The sequence below is a fragment of the Nematolebias whitei genome, chromosome 9 (assembly GCF_014905685.2).
Source record: "Nematolebias whitei isolate Nwh7 chromosome 9, NemWhi1, whole genome shotgun sequence".
NCBI classification, from domain to species: domain Eukaryota; kingdom Metazoa; phylum Chordata; class Actinopteri; order Cyprinodontiformes; family Rivulidae; genus Nematolebias; species Nematolebias whitei.
The window spans coordinates 20,308,375-20,331,240 of NC_056506.1; the positions used below are offsets into that span (position 1 = coordinate 20,308,375).

At 40.9% G+C, this 22,866-nt stretch overlaps 1 protein-coding gene and 1 pseudogene across 1 annotated transcript; both read right to left on the reverse strand.

The window, feature by feature from the left end:
• The window catches only part of LOC119414451, a 10,585-nt pseudogene extending 3,723 nt beyond the window's left edge, over positions 1 to 6,862 (reverse strand).
• A 6,087-nt stretch (positions 6,863 to 12,949) lies between these two features.
• On the reverse strand, positions 12,950 to 20,934 carry si:rp71-1g18.1 (uncharacterized protein LOC559922 homolog). The gene is made up of 4 exons (XM_037682036.1): positions 20,679 to 20,934; positions 20,324 to 20,490; positions 20,155 to 20,233; positions 12,950 to 14,107 (listed from the first exon to the last, which is right to left on the reverse strand). The coding sequence occupies exons 1-4, from the start codon at positions 20,932 to 20,934 to the stop codon at positions 13,143 to 13,145; spliced, it is 1,467 nt and encodes a 488-aa protein (XP_037537964.1). The 3' UTR covers positions 12,950 to 13,142.
• Between the last annotated feature and the right edge of the window lie 1,932 nt (positions 20,935 to 22,866).

The window sequence follows — 22,866 nt, forward strand, 5'->3', positions numbered from 1 at the left end:
ATACATACACATGACACAGACATGCATTTATTTTGTCCGACGTGAAATCAGAATAAACTTTTCCCGCTTTAGGTCAACTAGGATTACCAATTTTTTCTATTTTCTAATAGAATAATGAGAGTGAAAGTTTTTTAAGGCCATTTTTATTACTTTCTTCAAAGTCAAAAGTTTAAATACACTTTATTAGTATTTGGTACCATTGCCCTTAAACTGTATGACTTGGGTCAAACATTTTGGATTTCCTTCCATGAGCTTCTCCCAATAGTTGGCAGGAACTTTGGCCCATTCCTCCTGACAGAACTGGTGTTCCTGACAGAACTGGTGTAACTGGGCCATGTTTGTAGGCTGCCTTGGTCGCACATGCCTTTTCAGCTTTGCCCATACATTTTTGATAGGACTGAGATCAGGACTTTGTGATGGCCACTCCAAAACACTGACTTTATCCTTGAGCCACTTTGTACCCAGTTTGGCAGTATGCTTCGGGTCATTGTCCTTTTGAAGACCCATCTGTGACCAAGCTTCAACTTCCTGGCTGATGTCTTGAGATGTTGTTTCAGTGTTTCCACATAATGCTCTTTCCTCATGATGCCATCTATTTTATGAAGTGCACCAGTCCCTCCTGCAGCAAAACAACCCCACAACATAATGCTGCCACCCCCGTGTTTCACAGTTGGGATGGTGTTCTCGGGCTATTTCCTCCAAACGTAACAATGGTCATTATGGCCAAACAGTTCAATTTTAATTTCGTCAGACCACAGGACATGTCTCCAGAAATGAAGGTCTTTGTTCCTGTGTGCATTTGCAATCAATAATCTGGCTTTTTTATGTTTCTTTTGAAGTAATGGCTTCTTCCTGGCAGAGTGGCCTTTCAGCCCATGTCGATACAGTTTCACTGTGGATAATGACGCACTCTTACCAGCTTCAACCAGCATCTTCACCAGGTCTTTTGCTTTTGTTCTTGGGTTGATCTGCACATTTCAGACCAAAGCATGTTCATCTCTGGGACACAGAAGTTGTCTGCTTCCTGAGAGGTATGATGGCTGGACATCTTGTTTGTACTTGATTATAATTGTTTGTACAGATGAACGAGGCACCTTCAGGCATCTGGAAATCAAGGGTGGAAGTAACGAATTACAAATACTCACATTACAGAAATTAAGTAGATTTTTTGGGGTACTTGTACTTTTAGGAGTATTTCTTTCAAGTGTGTAATTTTACTCATACTTAAGTACAATTTAGACCATGCAATCTACTTCACTACTTTTAAAATCAGAAGTCTCTACTGAGTACAGCTGCAATTTGAATTAATATTGAAACTGTTCATCTGCATCTTTGTAGCCAATAAAGCTCTCAGATCACGAACGCACCAATAACCTGTGACGTAAATAAAGAACAACTCTGTAGAGTGGAGAGTTATTTATAGAGTGAAGATTTGGAGAAAAAGCCAAAATGGAGACAGAGGACAACACTGTCAACAGAGAAAATGACGAGGTAACGGCTGAGGAAGAGTGCTCGTGTACCTGGAGGAATGTTTCATGTACTGAGGGTGAACAGGAGACAGTGTCCAGATGCAAACTCTGTTTATCTCTACAGTGACAGCAGATTACAAGACTCAGCATCTAATCTCAAAAAACATATTGTGGTATACGAGGTTTTACAGCTACCTGTATGATATTACTGTTTTATTTGTATGTGTGTGTTATTAGTTTGGCTAAGTATACAAAGATCTTAGGTATTGTCACTGCCATCAGTTTAACTGGTTCTAAAATAAGACGGAGCTTCTGAACATCTGAGAAATGATCTTTGAATGTAGTTATTATATACAGTAAATCAAACTGAATGACTTCTATTGACAACACAATAAAACATCAACTGGTTAAAAAGTAATTAATACTCTGAGTAGTTTTTGAGAAGAGTACTTTGTACTTTTACTTAAGCATTTTTTTTAAAATAACACCAGTACTTTTACTTGTAACTGAGTACGATTTAAGCAGTGTAACAGTACTTGTACTTGAGTACAAATTTTCAGTACTCTTTCCACCTCTGCTGGAAATTGCACCCAAGGATGAACCAGACTTGTGCAAGTCCACAACTCTTCCTGAAATGTTGGCTGGTTTCTTTCAACTTTCCCATGACGTTACACAAGGAAGCAGTGTGCTTCAGGTGTTCCTTAAGTTACATCCACAGGTGTCTCTAATGAACTCAGATGTTATTAATAAACCAATCAGAAGCTTCCAAAGACATGACATCAAGCGTCCTAAATTGTTTAAAGGCGTAGTAATCTAGTGTCTTTAAACTTTTGACTTTGAAGAACGTAATAAAAATTGCCTTAAAAATGTTCACTCTCATTATTCTGGCATTTTGCAAATAGAAAAAAAATGGTAATCCTAGTTGACTTAAAACGAGAAAAGTTTATTCCAGGGCTATTCAACTGGCGGCCCAAGGCTCCAATCTGGCCCACTTCATTTAAATAAATAAATATATATTTATTTATTTTTATTTTTTTTTTTGGGGGGGGGGGGGGGGGGTCTGAGTTTGTGGTTCTGTTTATTGTATTTATGACTCAATGCAATAAAATAAACAAATTTAAAAGGTAATCATTGTAAAACTTGGTTTATTTACATAATGATTTTACTCGCTGGATGTCCGGACCCCGAGCTGTTGGCTTTCAGAAACTGTGGCTCCCTTAGCAGTTGTGTTGAAGAGCCCTGGTTTCGAGGGTGTTAAGGTTGTACTAAAAGTTCAAACCTTCTTCCTGTGTGCTAGATGTTGTAGCCACGTCACTGTTTTTAAAGGTGTCTGATATTGTCAGCCCATATGTTGCCGAATTAATTAACATCTCTCTTTCAACAAGGTCAGTTCCATGTTTTCAAAAAATAAACAGTTTTAAATCCAATCTTGAAAAAGCCCGACTTGGACCCCACTGAGCTCTGCAATTACAGGCCAATATCAAAACTGCCTTTTCTCACCAAAATTCTGGAGAAGTTAGTGGCAGAGCAGTTGACTACTTTCTTGAAAAGTAATAATAATCTGGATGAGTTTCAGTCTGGTTTCCACAAGATGCACGTCACCAAAGCTGCCTTGTTAAAAGTCTCTAATGACATACTGATGGCTGCAGACTCTGGTCAGAGCAGTGTATTGATTTATTGGATCTGCCTTTGACACAGTCGAGCACAAAATTCTGCTACATCGACAGCAACATGAGATGGGGATTTCTGGAACTGTTCTTAGGTGGTTTTCCTCTTATCTGAGCAACAGAACCTTTTCCATGTTTGTGAATAACACACGGTCTAAGACCACTTCGTTACTGTTTGGTGTTCCTCAGGGTTCAGTCTTAGGTCCTTTTCTGTTCCTTCTATACATCAGCCTCCTTGGAAAGATTATCAGTAGCTTCAGAAAGGTGTCTTACCATTTCTATGCTGATGACATTCAACTGTACTGTTCCTTCGATGATACAGAAGTTAGCAGAATTACTAAATTGTGTTTCTTATATTAAGGCATCTGTTAAATTCTAACAAGACTGAAACCCTGATCATTGCTCCTGAACAGAAAGTTCCTTGGATCAAGCAACCCCTCGATTCTCTGGGCTCCTCTTCTCAGCCGAGCCTCAGAAACCTTGGTGTTCTGTTCAACCAGTCAATGTCTTTGGAAAAACACTCAAAGCTTCTGGTAAAAACCTGCTTTTATCATCTGAGAAACATTTCTAAAGTGAGGTTAATGTTTTCCAAATCTGACCTGGAGATGATTCATGTTTTTACCTCTTATAGTTTAGATTACTGTAATTCCCCTTTTACTTGTTTTAACAAATTTGCAGTCGCTCGTCTCCAGTTGGTCCAAAACGCTGCTGCGAGGCTTTTAACAGGAACTAATAGAAGGTCTCACATTACACCAGTTTTATCTTCTCTTCATTGGCTGCCTGTTGAATTTAGAATTAATTTTTAAATTTTAGTCTAAACTTTTAGAGCTTTAAATGGACAGGCCCCCAATATATCACTGAAATGTTGACGCCTTATTCTCCAGCCCACACCTTTCGGTCTTCAGCGCTATCCCCCACATTAAAAACGTTACTAGAACCACCTTCTTCCACCTGCGTAATATCACTAAAATTAGAAACATCTAAAAATGATGCCAAAAAACTGGTTCATGCATTTGTCACGTCTAGACTGGACTATTTATTATCTGGGTGTCCAAATACTTCTTCAAAACATCTTCAGTTGATCCAAAATGCTGCTGCTAGAGTCTTAACTGGAGTTAGTGGGAGAGATCATATTTCTCCAGTTTTAGTTTCTCTCCATTGGCTCCCTGTCAATTTCAGAATTGAATTCAAAATCTTACTTCTAACCTACAAAGCTCTCAACAACTTAGCTCCATCTTATATTACAGATTTTATTGTTCCATATTTTCCAAACAGAGCACTTCACTCTCAGGCTGCAGGTTTTATGTATGTGAATGTTTCTGTAAAGTGTCCTGAGACAACTTTGTTGTGATTTGGCTTTATGTAAATAAACTGAACAGAATTTAATTGTTTTTGTTTCATTTTAAGCCTGTATTTTGTATTTCTGTAAAGCACATTGTGATTTTATCTATGAAAAGTGCTATATAAATAAAGTTAACTTAATTACTTTCTTATGGCTGTTTACAACTGTTTACTGATCACTTCAGCTATTCTTCTGCTTCAGCTTATTTCATCTTCTTTCTGCATATATGCACTTTTTCAGCTATTTTTCTGCTCTTTTCTGCTAATTTAATCTATTTTGTTGTTTTTTTCAGCTTCATTCTGCTAAGTTAAGCTTTTGCAGCTACTTTTTAAGGTTATTTGCTATTTTCTAATAATTTCAACTTTTTATGCTCCTTTCAGCCGCTTTCTGTTACTTCAGCCTTTTTAGTCTTTTCAGCTACCTTTTTATTAAATGTAGCTTTTTTTTTTATACACATTTCTGTTTATGTTGTTGCTAATTTCAGATTTTTTTAAAACCTGTGGAGCCTCTCTCTGCCTATTTCAGCTTATTATGCTCCATTCAGCTTTTTCTACCCATTTCAGCTGTTTTTCTGCTGCTTTTCTGCTTTTATTTTTCTGCTTTCAGCAAATGTCAACTGTTCAAATTCAACTCTCATTAGCAGTTTAGAGAGGAAACCTTCGCAGCTGGTTTTACCTAAAATCATTCAGCAGTAATTGTAATTGTAATACTGGATTATTGAGCATGAACTTTTGGTATTCAGCAATAAGCGTTCACGCTGCACTTTCACAGGAAATGACATCACTCTGGTTGTTGTCATTATGAGGGTTAAGTAACATGAACATCTAATTCTCATCCACGAGCAGAAGGAAAGTCCTCCTCTCCTCACACAGAATTTCTATAATTAACGGAGCGGTTTTCCAACACATGAATATTTGTTTTACAAACCTAAATTCACATTCTGCCTTCTGTCGACGTCAGTCTTCTTCTAGTGTTTTTGTTGTATGGACGTAGCCGTTACCTTCAGAGTGATGCGCACGGCTCTGCTGCTGCTCCAACGCCTCCATCAGCATCTGGTTCTCCACAGAGTAGTTGTAGGCTGGTTGAAGGCAGACGGAGACGTCAGGGAGTGAGACACAACAGAAACCCACAGAAGCTGAGGCTTGTTGTTCATCTTACCATAATACAGAACTATGAACCAAAGCAACAGGAGAACGAAGGTGACACCGTTGAATCTTGAGTCGACGGGACTCGCTCTCTGCCTCTGAGTTCAAGAAAGCAGATGTTAGACCCGCCTGGTGTTGAAGTGCAAACTATACACTTAAAACCACAGAGAGGATTTAGCTCACATCATGCTGATTGTTCACAGCGTTTGTAGATTCTGTGATTTGCTCCCGGAGTATTTTGAAGTGCTGGTCCATGTGCTCCTGTTTATTACATGAAAATGAATTCATCTCCACAAGTCGTCTGAAACAGATGGTGTCAAAGAACTCAATTAACTCACAGTCAGCTGTCGCCGCAGGACAATGGAGGCCTCCGAGGCCATACTCAGCTGCTTGCTCTCCAGGGTGCAGATGTTGCAGATGTAGCGTCTGGATGAGCTGCAGTAGTACCTCAGCACCGCGTCCTCGTGCTGCGGGCACTTTCTGTCCAGGAGGTCACTCAGAGGTGGAACCAGGGGGTGTCCCGTGAACGCCCGCAGCTCCAGGTGCTCCTTAACGTGCTCTTTGCACAGCGACAGCTCACACTTTAGACACGTTTTAACAGCCACAGTGTTTCTGTTCGGGCAGCAGTCACAGTGTACACATTCAGCCTCCTTCTCCTGCAGGGAGAAATCACATGTGAGCAGGAGAGAAACGTGTTCTTGACCAGGAACAGGTCACACAGGAGAACTACATAAATAATGTTACGTAATGAAGGTACCCTCCTCCTCTTGTTCAGCCTGAAGTCCTCTGCAATGTTGGCCAACGCGTAGCTCTTCTGCGCCGAGACATTCTGTTGAAAATCAGCCCTGCAGTCTGGACAGCGGACAGGTGTGTCTGAGGCGTGGTCCCTCAGGTGTCTCAGACAGTCCACACACAGGCAGTGTCCACAGGGCAGCTGCTGAGGATCCTTAAAAATATCGTGGCACACTGGGCATGTCAGCAGCTCCTCCAGCCGGGTTTGATCCGTAGCTTCCATTTATACCTCCTTTTAATCAGAGAAGAAGAAACATACAAAGCTATTACAGCTTGTAGACCTGCTGTTTTGATTGTTTAGAATAATTTACGAGGCCATTTGCACAAAAATGTTAGTATGTGCTGAAAATAATACTTTAATTCTTACCTTAATATCAGAAGGTGAGTAAATCTCTATTGCTGACCGTTTAACTCCAAGTGAAAAGTGAAAGCAGTTTACTCTGGTACTTCCTGGAAGGGGCGGAGCCTGAGTGCACGGACGAGTCTGCGCAGTAAAGACTTGGAGGAGCAGATCCTGTCAAACTTCTGCTTTTTCATGGTTTCAAGAAAACGTTTCAGCGACTTGTTTTTAGAGGGGGGAAACGACAGTCAATCGAAAATAGGGTTTAAAAACTTATATTTGAGCGATAAATCCCCGTTTATCCATAACATCCATAACCAGAAAACACATTAGTGCTAAATGAACAGCTGGGTTTGAATTTTCATCTTAAAACCAGAATCAAGAAAAGCACGCTGAAGTTGGGTTTCCGATTTGTGAATTCAATAAATTTCAGCGTTTTATTGGCTCAGGTCTATCTTATAAAAATGAGTCCAGCTTTATGGTACTAACAATAAAGTTTGAATGAATTCGATTTGGCTCACATTTAATATTTTCCATTTAATACACTAAAACATTTAAACTGGTCAAACACGCACTGCGTTATCGTACTTTTGATTAGTTAGTTTAAACCTGGATTAAATCCTACACCTCATTTCATGCACATTCTGCTGCTTTGCTGCATTTTTTTTTTAAAGAAACTCACACGTGTTTCTGTGTTCATGAGCTTTTATTCATTCAAGCTGCTAGAAAAAGTTGTAGGAGAGCAACTGTTCACTTTTTTAGAAAAATACAATGTTTTTTATAAATTTCATTCAGGTTTTCGTAAAGCTCACTCCACAGAAACAACCTTAAGGGTTTCCAACAACATTTTGATGACAGCTGATTCAGGGCACTACACAGTTTTGGTCTTATCTGTCTTCTGCTTTTGATACTGTTGATCACAAGATCCTAATCAATAGACTTAGAAATCTAATTGGGTTATCTGGTTCTGCTCTTGAGTGGTTTTCATCATATCTGACCAAAGTTTCAATGTCTCTGTAAGCGGCATCATGTCTGGCGCAAATAGTTTGACATGTGGTGTACCCCAGGGTTCTATCTTGGGACATATACTGTTTCCTTCTTCCCCTTGGGCAGGCAATGCAGCAATTCAGAAATGTGTAATTTCAGCTATATGCTGATGATATCCAGCTTTATTGCTCATTCAAAGATAGTGAGTTTCATGAATTATGAGTCCTTGACAAACTGCTAGCATTAAACAGTGGTTAAGCAACAATTACCTGCAAATGAACTCCGATAAAACTGAAACTCTGATTATTGTGCCGGAAGGTTCCTTTAATTGAACAGTTTATTGGTGTTTTGGGTCCATCTGTCCAGTCCAACCATAGAAACCTGGGTGTCACTTTTGACTCTGCAACATCTTTGAAACAACACACAAAATAACTGACTAGGAACATCTCTAATTTGAAAAATTTCCTGTCAAAAGCGGAACTTGAAATGGTCATTCATGAATTTATTTCTTCTCACTTGGACTACTAGAACAGCCTAATCACGTTTAAACAAGAAGGAGCTGGACCGTCTTCGGCTTGTTCAGAATTCGACTGCAAGACTGTTAGTTAACATAAACAAACGAGCACATATCACACCCGTTTTAGCTTCCCTTCACTGGCTCCCAGTTTATTTTAGAATAAACTTAAAAAATTCTGGTTCTAACTTTTAGAGCCCTACATGAGCAAGCTCCCTCGTATATCTCAGACTTGATCCAGCTTCACATACCATCTCGCAGTTTGAGGTCATCAGATAAGAGGTTGTTGGTGGTACCCCATACACAATTTAAATCCCGAGATCGATCTTTCCAATCAGTTGCGCCTCGGCTCTGGAATGCACTCCCCCAGTCTTTACGCAGCCTTGATTCTATAGATGCTTAAAAAAAAAAGCATCTGAAGACTTTCCTTTATAAACAGGCTTTTAGCTAATAGTTACCCGTTTTCTACTTGCACTTTCTTATGAATGTAATGTTTTTTTCTGACGTTTTTAAATGTATCTTATTCAATTTTTAGTTTGTTTCTTGTCTTATTGTGAAGCACTTTGTGATTTGTATCTATGAAAACTGCTATACAAATAAACATTACGTACTTTTATTGTGTTGAAGAAATCTGTAACATTAGTTTGGATCAGGGGTCTACAGCCTGCGGCTCTGGGGCCACATGCAGCTCTTTAGCGGCTCCTTGAAGCTTATACTTTAAATTTGTGCCATTTTACTTTAAAGAGGGATCCTTATTTCCCAAAACATAAAAAAGGCTCACGCAGGCCTGCAGAGTTCAGCATTGTAATTGTTTTTAAATCAAAACAGGTACATATAAACTATATACTTTTTCCTTTCTTTACACAATTAGGGTCTTTTCTTTTGTCCTAAAATGTAAAAATATTATAAAATGTTACGTCATTGTTTAATTTTGGACAGAAAACCCTTCCTCCAACAAACTCAAAGTGGCCCATGGGCCACCAGTTGGTAATCACAGATTTTGTGGTTCCAGACACGTTTCATGCCGTGAGCGAAGGAGCACAAATGGCTTTTTAATCAGAGGTGGTAAACCCCTACTTTAGAAGTTTTAACAATAAAGCTGAACCTCCATAAGTAGGCGACACACGGACAATTAGTCTGCCACAGCACGGTTTAAAGAACAATCTTTTAATAAAAACAAACATTTTTGTCAACAGTGGTTAAAAAGCATGAAAATGAACACAATATAAAGTATACACGTATAAAAAGTTATAAAGACTTTAAAAAGATGTTTTGTCATTTTAAAATCATCAAAACTAGAATTTTTTTTAAAAAGCCAGCTCAGCTTTTCTTTTCCAGGAGTAGCTGAAACACTGTACACTGTACCACCGTGTGTTTTCATTTCACACCAGATGAGAACGGTCACTTTGAATAAAGCTAATGAAGCAGAGTCTGCTGCAGTCGCATTAAACAGAAGCCGTGTTCGCTCCGACTCTTCGAATCGATCAGCCTGAATGTGGAAACCTGGGAGGCGTTCGGCTGCTTTCATCCATGTTCCAAACATCAGAACCGGACTCCCAGGTCCAGTCCTGCACCGTGAGTTCATGCTGCAGCTGCCTGCACCAGCGTGAGGAACGTTGACTGAGGGAACCATCAATCATCTCATCACCGGCTGCAGTCATGAATGTGACCAGTTCTCTTTGCGCACGTGGGAAATGCATTCAGTATCATCAACATGACAAAGTAAGATAAAAAAAAGTAATCAGTACATCTTGTTGAAACAATAAGAACTACAGCAGGCCGTTTGACCCTTTTTACATAAACCAGGTGTTTTCATGTACAAGCTTCCAGCTGCTGTACAGCAGGCAGGACGACCTGAACTCTGGTCATTAGTAGGCCTGTCACGATAACAAAACTTGCTGGGAGGTTGTCTCAGAAATCATTGTGATAAACGATATTTGAAATGTGACAATAATTATTGTCACATTTATAAGGAAATGTTTGTTAATTTGTTTTGCATGTAGTACCTTTTTTCAACCACCGGATGGCAGTATAAGACTGAACTGAAGGATGGATAGTGAAGGAGCGAGCAGCGTGTCTCTAAGAAAAATGGGAGGGAGGCCCCCTTGACGTGACATGGGCCGTCTCTTCGGTTCTCAAAATGGCAGACACTCTGTGTGGTTTGAGCTCTTTAGCATAGCACTTTTCACACAAAGCTTTTATAAACAAGTCCTCAGCTTCTTTTTGCAGAGAAAACGTTTTACATGAAGACACGGGTTTCAACCATGAATTTTGGAGCTTTGACAAGACGGAGTTTTTTAGTTTCCACACATTATCTAAAGATGCTTTATGAGAAAACAAATACGAGTCAGATGGACCAGATGTTTTGAGGAATTTTAAACCAATAGAAAAATGGAAGAATATCCAAATATCATGAGCACCTACTGGTAAATGTCCAGAGAATCATCAGCAACCAAAAGAGGCTGCTGCTTTAAAATCGTTTCCCACTTCTCCCTTCATACAGCAGACGGCTTTAAATAAACCCAAACAGTCATTTAGATTCATGAGGAGCCTCGTCAGCCATTTTCTCTGTGCCCAAGACAAGAAGGTGTTTCCACATGATAATCTTCTTCTAATATGCAAACTGTGATTCAAGCACTAAATTGGTTATGATGATTGAAGTATTAGTCAAATCTGTCTGAATGGCCATTTGAAAATCCAAGATGGCTGCCAGAATGAGCTTATTTCTGCACGGTAATCAATAATTAATGCAATTACTTGATCAATTTAAATGATATTTGTGTCAATTCATATTTTCTTCTGTTAGTAGTATGTACTCTGCAAGTAACATATATTAGTAAATTACTAATACTGGTAATTATCATAAATCAGCCATCTTGGATTGTCAGCTGGTTAAGCAGGTAGAAGAATTCAGGAGAGTCTTGGGACCAAATGAATATTAGCTGCTTCACTAAATGTTTCCAGAACATCAAGCTTGACTTTTGTCCTTTTGTAGGAAAAACAAACAAAACAAACCAAAAAAACATAAAGGAGCTGAAAACTGTCTTTGGCAAACCCGCTCCAGGAAATAACATTTCATATCTGGTCATTTATATCTGTAAAACAAAGTCTTTACCTGGGCCAACAAGTCTACAAATAAAATATGACAAATCTTCAGAGGCAGCCGCTGACATCTGGGCGTCCTCGTAAAGATTTGAGTAAATTCTGCCTGTTAACAAAATGTACCACAAACCACTGACGGATTTAAATTGAAACTTAAAGGAAATTATCTTGGAATGTCCCTCTACAAGTTCATTTGACAGATATTGTACTAAAACTCGTTGCGGCTGTAGGTTAAAAATTTTCGCAGCATCTAGTGCAACATTAGCTGCTGGACTCAACCTGGTCTGTCAGCAAAATATCTCATGATGCCATCTAATGAAACTTTCAGAATGTAATTATACAACCAATTAACAGTTAGGAGTCGATCCCATTCAAGATGACCGCCACAGATAATAAACATTAATTAAGACAACAATCATTTGTGTTCAACTTTGATGCGTGACAGAACCGGTACCAGACAGATTAATGTTGATAAAAACAGTTTCAGCTTCTCACAACAAAAGGAGAATAAAACTGACGCACACCTTTAATGAAAGAAAGTTTTTCTCTGGGTTTATAACGTTCTGTTGAACTCTGGTCCCAGCGTGGATTACAAAATAAGGGATTTCAGACAATATAAAAACTAAAGGAATGGAGTGGAAAAAGGTCTCAAGTGTTCTCAAAACTAGAGCCTCAGTTCCAAAAGAGTTAAGTCAGGTCCTCTGGATGGATTCTTAATGTTGAAACATTTCATCTTTTACCCAAAGACTCCTTCAGTCTGAGGAACTGCAACCAACTCAGTCTTGTAAATAGCACCTTCTCATAGTGGATCAACCCGTTTGTTGTTGACACCCAGAACTAGTTGTTCACATGATAAAGGAGGACCATCAGTCTAACCACTGGTAATGCCCTGATATCTGCTTACTATTCACAGGGGGCGAGTGATACAAGCAATAACAGCATTGTAAGAGGGGGACAGTTGAACATGGAGACCTCCGTCCCTGTTTAATGATGGATGGTTTATCTTCAAAAAGATGGCTTCCTTCACTCTTCTCTCAAACCATCATTCATCTCTATCAAAGATGTGAACATCTTCATCCCTGAAAGAGTTTCGCTGGCCTGGAGGTGAGTGTAAACCACAGAGTCCTTGGTGCGTTGTTAATGCGTCTCCTTGGTAGAAAGGAAAGTGGGTTTGAGAGGAGTGAAGGAGGCCATCTTTGTGAAAAGAAACCATCCATCATTAAACGGGGCGGAGGCTCCGTGTCCAACTGTCCCTCTCTTACATTGCTGTTATTGCTAGTATAATAAAGGTTATAATGTTATTAAAAATAAAAATAAAGGTTGAATGAATGAAAAACTATCACTCAACTCTCTGAGCAAGCAGCCATCAGGGCACTAACGATCGGTCGTTAGGCTGATGGTCCTCCTTTTTACATGTGAACAGTTAGTTCTGCATGTGATCAGCAAAATAGTTGATGAAGGTGATATTTATAAGACTGAGTTTGCTGCAGCTCCTCAGACTGAAGAAGTTTTTGGAGAAAAGACGAAACATTTCAACAAGAAGAATCCATCCAGAGGACCTGACTCAACCTTGTTAGATTGATCTACCTGGATTATTGAGCATGCATCAGGACATGCAGCCTCAGTTGTTGCCCTGCGGATTACCAACGATCTTTGAATGGATTGTAGCTTTCGTCTCAGTTGTAGTTTTAGGTTTTCTGATGTCGGTTTCCAGGACCGAGTGATTCAGTGTTTTTTCTCTGAGGTAGACTGGTTTTGCCACTGAAGGCTGGTTTTTCTCCCCATCACAGCTGTAGTCCAGCAATGGCTCTGAATGAAGGAAGAAAGAAATCACACTGGCTCGTTTTGTGTTTCTCCAGGTTCCTCAGGATCCTGAACATCTTTCCACACGTGTCGCAGGTGAAAGGTTTCTCTCCCGAGTGAAACCTCAGGTGGGCCTTCAGGTTGTCTCGCAGGCGGAAGCTTTTTCCGCAGTGCGAGCAGGTGTGCGGCCTCTCGCCCGTGTGGAACCTCATGTGGCGCCGGAGGCTCTTCCTCAGGGCAAACGTCTTGGAGCACATTGAACACGGGTACGGCTTCTCTCCGGTGTGGAAGCGCTCGTGCCGACGTAGAATCTTCCTTCGTTTGAAGGCTTTCTTGCAGATGTTGCAGACGTAGCCGTCCCGGGAATGGGTGACGATCTTCTGGAGGCGCCAGACGCCGTTTCCACACTGGGTGAAGCAGCAGAGGCGATGGCCTGTGTGTGGACCCTGATGTCGACGGAGGTCTTTGGGTAGAGGCCAGCCTTCACCAGGGTGGACTTGTTGAGTTTTTCCAGGTTTACCTTCGGTCTTTATCTCCGACTCTGGGACTGCAAGCACATCCACCAACTGCACAGCACACGGTTGCAGCAGCTTCTGATCTTTAGACGTGAGTTTCAGTTTCATCTGGAGGAGGTTCTTGGTCTCTTTGGGCGTGTGGATCCACTCCCACACCTCGGCCTGCCCGGGAGTCACCGCTCCATCTGATGGGGACGGACTATAAGCGCTGCCCTTGGCGGTGCTGACACAGGCCTGCTGAGGTTCAGCCTTACCAGGTTCCTCTGACTTGTCCACTTTGGGAACCAATGAGTCAGGTTTAAGGATTAACGGAGGAACAGACTTTACCTCATCCTCAGAGGAATCCCTTGGTTCTGGTTTAACCACAAGGAAGTTCTGTTCAGCAAGACAGCTTTGGGTTGACAGGTACCTCAACGTCTCAGGAGCCATCTCTGTAGAAAATGAACAAAAATCTGGGGTTTCTAACATTTCTGATTTAAACATGTCTGACCTATAATATGATACATTCTGATTTATTCTGCGGTGTGTGGTGATGGTGAGTGTTTGCTTCCATTAGCAAAATATCTCACAAACCCATAGACTTTAACAAAACTCAAAGAAAGTAATCATTAGACATTAATATCTGATAAACATTTGGAGATCCCTGTGTGCCCACTACAGACGGATGCGGTCAACAGTTTTTCTACACGAGTAGATGAACAACAGTAACAGAGGTGGAGAGTGCCGTTTGTCCTGCTCACCCTTTTCAACATGTAGGAGCAACTAAACCTCACCCTCAGTCTAAATCAAGGTTTGTGTTCCGTCTTATTTTAGATGGAAGTGATTTCCTGCTCGTGACTGAACTGTCTCTATATCTTGTTAGAAAGTGAGTTTCTTCAGCTGCTCCCCTCTGCAGGGGTCGCCACAGCGAGCGAACTCACATGAAGGATTTGGCAATTGTTTTATACTGACTGCAACTTCCTGACCCAACCTGGGCTCAAACACCAAACCTCAGGATAACAAGACTGCAGCATTGACCGCCAAGCTACTGCAGTCCGTCTCACTGGAATCCAAAAATCACAGCACCAGTGTTGCCAAATCTACAATAATTATCATAATTATAGATCGTTTTAGGGTCAAGCCACCACCTTTTCTGTGCTCATGTTGACCAATCAGAATGAACATCTCATCTTACAACCCCCTATCCAATGTTGTCCATGAAAGCGCACCCTCACTCAGCTCAGACGATAATTTGGATCAAAATACAATTTTAACGCAACGGAGCAATATTTCGCCATTTCCTATCTGGCAACCCTGCCCAGAATGAAAAGTACAACAGGTTCAACGAGCAAAGGATCACAGCGTAAACGAGTTGTTTTCATGTTGATTGCCACAATCATGGTCGGGAAAATGCCAACGTTTCCAGAGATTGCTCACGTGTTAGCATGACCTTCATTTAAAGTCTGGCATGAAAGGCAGCGGCGATATGTGTGGCACTATGTATAGATGAATATGTGAAAATAGTTGCCTCCATTGTATTGGTATATGATTTGTATATGCAAGGTCACTAGAACTATTGGTTATGTCCATTTTGCTATAAAATAGTGTAATACAGGTTTCACCAGCAGAGGGCACTCAGTACCTCACGCATCACTGGCTGACACTACAGCAGAAGGTACGTCACTGGCTGACACTACAGCAGAAGGTACGTCACTGGCTGACACTACAGCAGAAGGTACGTCACTGGCTGACACTACAGCAGAAGGTACGTCACTGGCTGACACTACAGCAGAAGGTACGTCACTGGTTGACGCTGCGGCAGAAGTTTAGTCGGTACGTGGTGAGGAAGTGTACAGACACATGCATGCTTTTGTTAACCTGTATTTTTGTGTTTGGCAGGTAAGCTGGGCTGTAACTATTTATACAAGTAATAAACAACAGTAGTAATAGATCATAAGTGTCTTAAGAGTGTAACAGATTTTGAGCTAAAGAGTGAATTCATAAGCTGCAAGTTTGTAGAGGCAACTCACCATATTATATTAGCTAAGATGGTGGACTTATCGTCCGTGGCATTCGTGGTGATAAACCAGAAAACTGTTTAATGCTTTTGTGAGTTCTGTGAAGGCAAGAGTTTATGTTGTGGGTTCAAATGAGATAAGCTAACTGCTAAGCTAAAAAGCACATATGTGGGCCCATTCCAGTGCTAATACAGTTATTATGCCGTGATGAAGGTCCGAATTGCCCACACATGTACTTTGAGGTATATATGCATTAAGTATTTTTGTGAAGTAATTAGAGGAAGCGTAAAATATTTTAGGTTCATCTTATTAAGGGTGAATACAGTAAAAGACTTGGGTTTAAAATAGGTTTAGTTTAATAAACACAGTTTGTAAGTGTAACTCATCTAAGGACAAAATAATGATTGTAAACAATGTCTTGCACTATAAAACTATAAATATAAACAAAGTAATGCTGTTTGTTACAACAGAGATGATGACAGTATTTAGGGCTGGGCAATATCTCGATATTTTTAAAATATCGAGATAATTTTTTTTGCGATATAAGTTGAGACTATCTCGATATAAAACAATATAGTTTTATACTTGGAAATCCTTCGGTCTTCTTTCTCCTACTTGCCCCTCTCCTTCTACCTCCTCGAACACAAACACACAGCCCTCAGCCGTGCTTCCACTCCTCTTCCTGCTTCTCCAGGAAGTGGGCGGGCAGCAGGAGAGACGTTTAGCTGCAGTAGCGTGTGTGAAGCTACAGCTCTGACAGACCTGTCTTCTTCCCTGAAGCAAACCATGGTTCAGAACTCATTTAGCCATTGTCAAGTGATGTGCATTTCAGGTGAGGTATGAAGTCAGTTCTCATGACCTAAAAGAAGGTTAAGAGCAGTACAAACTACAGATAACCGAGTATGTGTTCTGAAAAAGCAAGAAAGATTTATTTACTGAAACAAATCTATATAATATAATAGTATGTAACAGTGTGTGAAGTCTTTCTAATGTTCTATGTTTTAAGAGTGTGAAATCCTATGAATTAAGACTCAATCAATCAATGCTGAAGAAATTATAGAGCTTAAATTAAGAGATTAAAGGGAAAGCTTATATTGAAAGTGAGTCGACTTTAAATGATTAAGTAAATGACTTAATGTTACTAACTAAAAAGTGAAAAGAATCAATGGTCAAAAGGTCAAGTTCACAGCTTAATGTTCGTGTATCAAGTCACCACAGGAAGTGGAAGTCTGAACACATGGCCAGGCCAGTAGGAGGAAAAAGAGGAAGTTATCTGCAGAAAACAGGAACAAGTTACCTTAAGTCAGTCCTTCTCAAATGGTGGGGCGGAGCAATGCCAGGAGGGGTGCATGTGACCCGGGGAACATTTTGCAGAAGGGATTTGTTTTTTTTCCACCATTCTCATTTTGTCAGGGTGCGTTCGGCAACTGTTTGCTAAAATCTGTCAGCTCTCAGACTCGCTAATAATAAAGTTATGAACAAATATGTCCGTCTTGTCATTTGGGGAGCCATGTTTGTTGAACCGTGTCACTTGTCACCCACAGCACGCATGCAACGGAGAATAAACTCAAAGCAAGAGCGTTACCTGCCCCTCTTCCTCTTTTACGTCAACATTTATTTTGAGTTTGTCAAAGCACAATTTTTGCGTTTTTCAATACAGAAGTAATGTTTAATAAATGTTAGGACTCTATTCTTTGCTAAAAAGTCCTCAGCTCTGGACGCATTTCACCCACAGCGTGCATGCAACAAAGAGTATAAACTCAAAGAGTATAAACTCAAAGCGAGAGCGACACCTGCCCCCTCTTTCTTCTTTCACGAAGAAAGAGCCTGCTGTCGGTGGCCCCAGTCACCTCAGGTAATTTTTGGTCAACTTTTTGTAGTGTTTTGGCCTGCTGGGACTGGAAGCCCCATTTTCACTTCTTTTTTGTAGTGGGTTTTTGTAGGGTTTTTTTTAAGTCTGGTGTCCAGTGGCTTCGACGGCCCTTTATAGGGTTGGCCCGATGTGGTACCTTTTTGTTCTGTTTGGCCGGCCCACCAGGTCCATCTTTAAGTTGTTACTTTGGATTTTTGTGTTTCTTGGGGTGGACATGGGAACTGGGGTTCCTGGTTTTTCCCCTTCTTTTCAGGAAGCTGCAACAGGTTTTTAATAAATTGAATGTTTGAACCCCTACTTGTGTCTCGTGTCCTCCTTTTAATGTGTTATGTTCATGGTGGACGTAACATATTAAATGGGGGCTCATCCGGGTTTGGATATAACTCAGGTGGTAACTCCACTGGGTAGATTGAGACCGTGCTGTGCCTTTTAGAAGAACACAGAGAGGAAGCGCGACATTAATAAATCAGCAGTTTATCATGTCGCTAAAGATACGGTGACGGGACCGTATCTTTAGCGACATGAAAAAATGCTGATTGGGGACTGCCATTATTCTACACCTCGGAAGAGTGTCTACATTTCCATCTCCATTAATGCGGCCTGAACCACAGTGTCCAACCCACAAAAGTTATATCAGAACGACTGGCTCGGTCCCGTGATGTGTGCTATTACTTTTATTGGCATTTTGAGTTACCATGGCAACGTAATTTGTGAAAAAGACGCAATATTTCACCAACTCCAGGAACTAGTTGGTGACAGCCCACTTATTATTCTACACCTAAAAAGTGTAGAGTTTTCAACTTTAATGCGGCCCGAACCACAACGTGGACCCCCACAAAAGTTATATCAAAACGACCGGCCCGGCTCCGGGAAGTGTGCAATTACTTTTATTGGCATTCACAGTTACCATGGCAACATATTTTGCTAACAAAAATGCCAAATTTCCCATAGGAAATTAATAGGAAAAAAACTCTTCACAGAAACTGAGTAACATATGGAGCCTTTTTGGTTCAACATGCAAGGAAGGCACCTATTGTTACCGAATATCACAGGAACTTTCTAGTTTATTAATGTCGTGTTTCCTCTCTGTGTTCCTCTAAAAAGGCACAGCACGGCTAAATGAGCTCTGAACCGTGGTTTATTTCAAGGAAGGAGACAGGTCTGTCGGAGCTGCAGCCTGCAGTTTCAAGGTTCCAAGAGGGGGCTCACTACTGCAGTTCACACATGCTTACTAACGTGAAGGCGGCGCAGCTGAATGGACTATAAAGCACCTTTCTATCTTATCAAGACACTCAAAGCTCTTTACAACACAATCTGCTCCCTCATTTACCCACTCATACACTCTTAGATCTCTACAAAGAATAATCAGAGCTTTAAATCACACTCATACACCGATGGGACCCACATCAGAGGCAATGAGGGGTTCAGTATCTTGCCCGGGAACACTTCAGCATGTGACTACTGGTGGAATCGAACCCCCAACTCTCCCACTGAAGGACGACTGCTCTAGCCTCTCAACCACAGCTGCCCACAGCTGAAGAAGATTATCATTTAATATATGTAAATACATGTCCAAAAAATAAACTATTTAATATATGTAAATAATTTATTTTTTAGGCATTTATTTTGTACAGTTACAGCCGTGGTTAATAAATGTGCCTGTGTGACAATTGGGACAAAACTTTGGACTCAAATATAATTTTGTTATAACTTTATGGAAAGAAAAAATATTGTATATTGCGATTTTTGTAAAAAAAAAATAAAAAAATTGAGATATTAATTTTGGTGCATATCGCTCAGCCCTAACAGTACTGATAATGTGTTTTACAGCCCAAGTGTATTGTGTTCTGGTTGTAAGGCAGAAGTTTAGTCGGTACATAATGAGGAAGTGTACAGATACATGCACCATGCACGCTTTGTTAACCTGTAGTTTTGTGTTTGTCAGTTTCAAAACAAAATAAATATGTTGCACTGGAGATGAGCTGGGCTATAATTTCTAAAAGTGTAACATATGCATAGAGATTAGGCATTCCTCCAGAGAAGGGTAGGTCCTTAATTATTGTAGTGGTTAGGGGTGTAACGGTACGCTAAAATCACATTTCGGTTCGGTTCAATTTCAAGGAGGGCTCGATTCGGTTCACTTTCGATACAAAAAAAAAAAAAAAAGGACAAAATAAAGACTTACAAAACGTTTATTTTGAAAATATGCCAAGTAAACAATACGTTTGTATAAAAATAAATAAAAGCGACCCATTTGGATGATATTTTAAATAAACGGCACTCTTTACAATAAATAAATAAACTTTCAACTCCTCGCCCTTTCCACATCTAGAACAATAAAATTAATCCTATACCACAATAAACACTTTGTTTTAATGTTTTCACATTAAAACGTCTCACACATGTCTGCACCTGTTTAGATCTTAATTGCTGGTATTTTTATATTCTCTGTTATTTTTTATATATTTTCCCTTGTGGTTGTTCCTTTGTACCGAAACTGGCACAATAATTTCCTGCGGGATCAATAAAGTTCTATCTTATCTGAAGTTAAACGCATGCCCAGACCAACAGTGTTGTTTAACCGTTGGCGTGCCCAGTGAGCTCTTACCATTCACTTCAGCCTGAGCAGCTGGAAACTGCAGCTCAAGGACGCTGGACGCCCCTGGATCCACAGAGTCTGCTACGATCTGCCAACACATGAAACAGAGCTCAGTTACACACAACTTGTTTGGGTTTACCACATTCCAGCAGAGGAAACCAGATAAGAAGGCTGGTACTTCCAGCTCCACTGGTGAGTTACGCCCAGGGGATATGTCACAGACCTGAGGCCCCCACTCAGGGTCAGCATGAAGGGGATCTTCAGCCAGGAAGGACTCTGGGCAAGTGATGAGACACCCCTCCACCACCTCACTGGAATCACCCAGACACTGGAGAAAAGTGGAGTCTGCTGGGGAGAGGGGGAGGGGTTAGGGAGGACAAGCTCGTGCATTCCTGAAGTTTGGTGCAACAATGCTTAAGATTTTCAAAGGAAGGGCGAGTGCATTAAAAGTAAACATGCACGAAGCATTCTGAGCATGCGCAACCAAACAGCTTCACAGGAGACGACCAGGAAGACAAAATGTGGACACAAACCGAGGTCCAGCGGGAGACAGATGTCCTCCTCCACCTGGACGCCGATGCTGCGTTTTCTGTCCCCCACAGACACACCGAGCAGACTCTCAAAGGCTCTGCCGTGCTCCGCTGCCCCTCCCCCGGGGTGGCCCACATACGCAGCCGAGGCTCGGTATCTTCTCTCGAACAGCTCGACCAGCTCCACCGAGGCCGCCTTCACCAGCGCTCCCAGCACCGACTCCACCTGCGCCTGCAGGTTCACCACACCCGCCGACATTTTCCCTGCGAGACCTCTGTCGAAGTCACGGCTCACGCCTAAATTCAAGTGGAAGTGGACGGTTAGCTTTTATTTACCAACTACAGCCACATGGCCTTCGGAAGGGAGGGGCGTGGTGTGTTCTGGCGCATGCGCAGTGCGGACAGTTCAGCTAACAGGCGGAACTGGGACCTTCCGCCTCAGTACTCATAATAATAATAATAATAATAATAATAATAAAAACTACACTTCATGAGCAACGTTTGAAGAATTGTTAGAACAAAGCAATGATTCAAAACAATATTGCAGTCCAAAGAGTCTCTGATGTCATTCAGTCCATGCTGAGGTTTAAAAAAATACACAATTTACAGGAAAAACATGCTGCTCAAATGTTCTGTTTGCATAATCCCAACTCCCATTGACTTGCAAATCTCAAACATATCAAATGTTGAAACCAATAAAGTATACATTTATTCTTGTTTGTTTTAAATTTGATTGCAGCATCACACTTTTAAAAAGTTGATGCAGGGTCAACCAAAGGCTGTAAAAGTGATACAAATAGGAAACAGAGAGCCTTTTCCATAAATCATGTTTGTCAACAGAGACGTTTAGAAAGGCCAAACCTCTCAGAAAGAATGATGGGCAGAGGTTCACTAGTCGGTGAAAAAAACTATAAAAATTGTGTCTTGAAGCATTCTCATTAAAACAGGCAGATAAATCGAACAAGGTTAAGTTATGTCCTCTGGACGGATTCTTCTTTTTGTTTCTTCTTATATCCAAAAGACTTTGTCAGTCTGAGGAGCTGCAACAAACTCAGTTTTATTATTATTTAAACCTTTATTTTACCAGGAAATAAATCCATTAAGGTTATTAATGTCTTTTACAAGGATGTCCTGGGTGTCCTATATAAATAGCACCTTCTCATAGTGGATCAACCAGTTTGCTGATGTCAGCCAAAACCACATGCTCACATGACAGAGGAGGACCATATAACAATGGATCATTAGCACCCTGATGGCTGTTCACTACTCACAGAGGGCTGAGTGATACTAGCAATCACAGCATTGTAAGAGGGGGACAATTGAACACGTAGGCCTCCACCCCTGTTTAACGATGGACAATTTCTTTTCACAAAGATGGCCTCCTTTACTCCTCTCTCAAACCATCGTTCCTCTCTGTCCAGGATGTGAACATCTTCATCCCTGAAAGAGTGACCGCTGGCCTGGAGATGAGTGTAGACCGCAGAGTCCTGGCCTGATGATGTTGATCTTCTGTGCTGGGCCATCCTTTTGGCCAGTGGCTGTTTAGTTTCCCTGATGTAAGACTGATCACCCTCCTGACACTGAACAGCATACACAACATTACTCTGTTTGTGCCGGGGGACTGGATCTTTGGGATGAACCAGTCTTTGCCGTAATGTATTTTGGGGTTTAAAAGCCACTGGGACGTTATGTTTAGAAAATAAACGTCTCAGTTTCTCTGATACTCCCTCAACATACGGAATGACCACTGGTCTGGGTCTGGGTTCCTCCTTTTCACCTGATGGCTGACTGGAGTCCTGTTTGGGTTTCTTCTCTGCTTTCAGGAAGGCCCAGTTAGGATATCCACATTGCTCTACAGCACTTGTGTCAAACTCAAGGCCCGGGGGCAAAATGTGGCCCTCGTTGACATCTTATCTTGCCCCCAAGATGTTATTTTAAATGTAAAATACATTTTATCACTTTCTTTTTCAGTAATTTTTTATTATAATGTCAAAAGTGCAGCAGGGAACATCAAATGAGACCAATCAAACTCTTGTTGAGGAACCTGCAACCAATAAAAGATGTTGAGTATCTAACTCGTGTTAATGTAGATTCTGAAATCGGCCCTTAGTTTGAAAAAGGTTTTAATTTCAGACCCCTTTTGTAAGTGAGTTTGACACCCCTGCTCTAGAGCCTGTCTTGTGTGGGATTT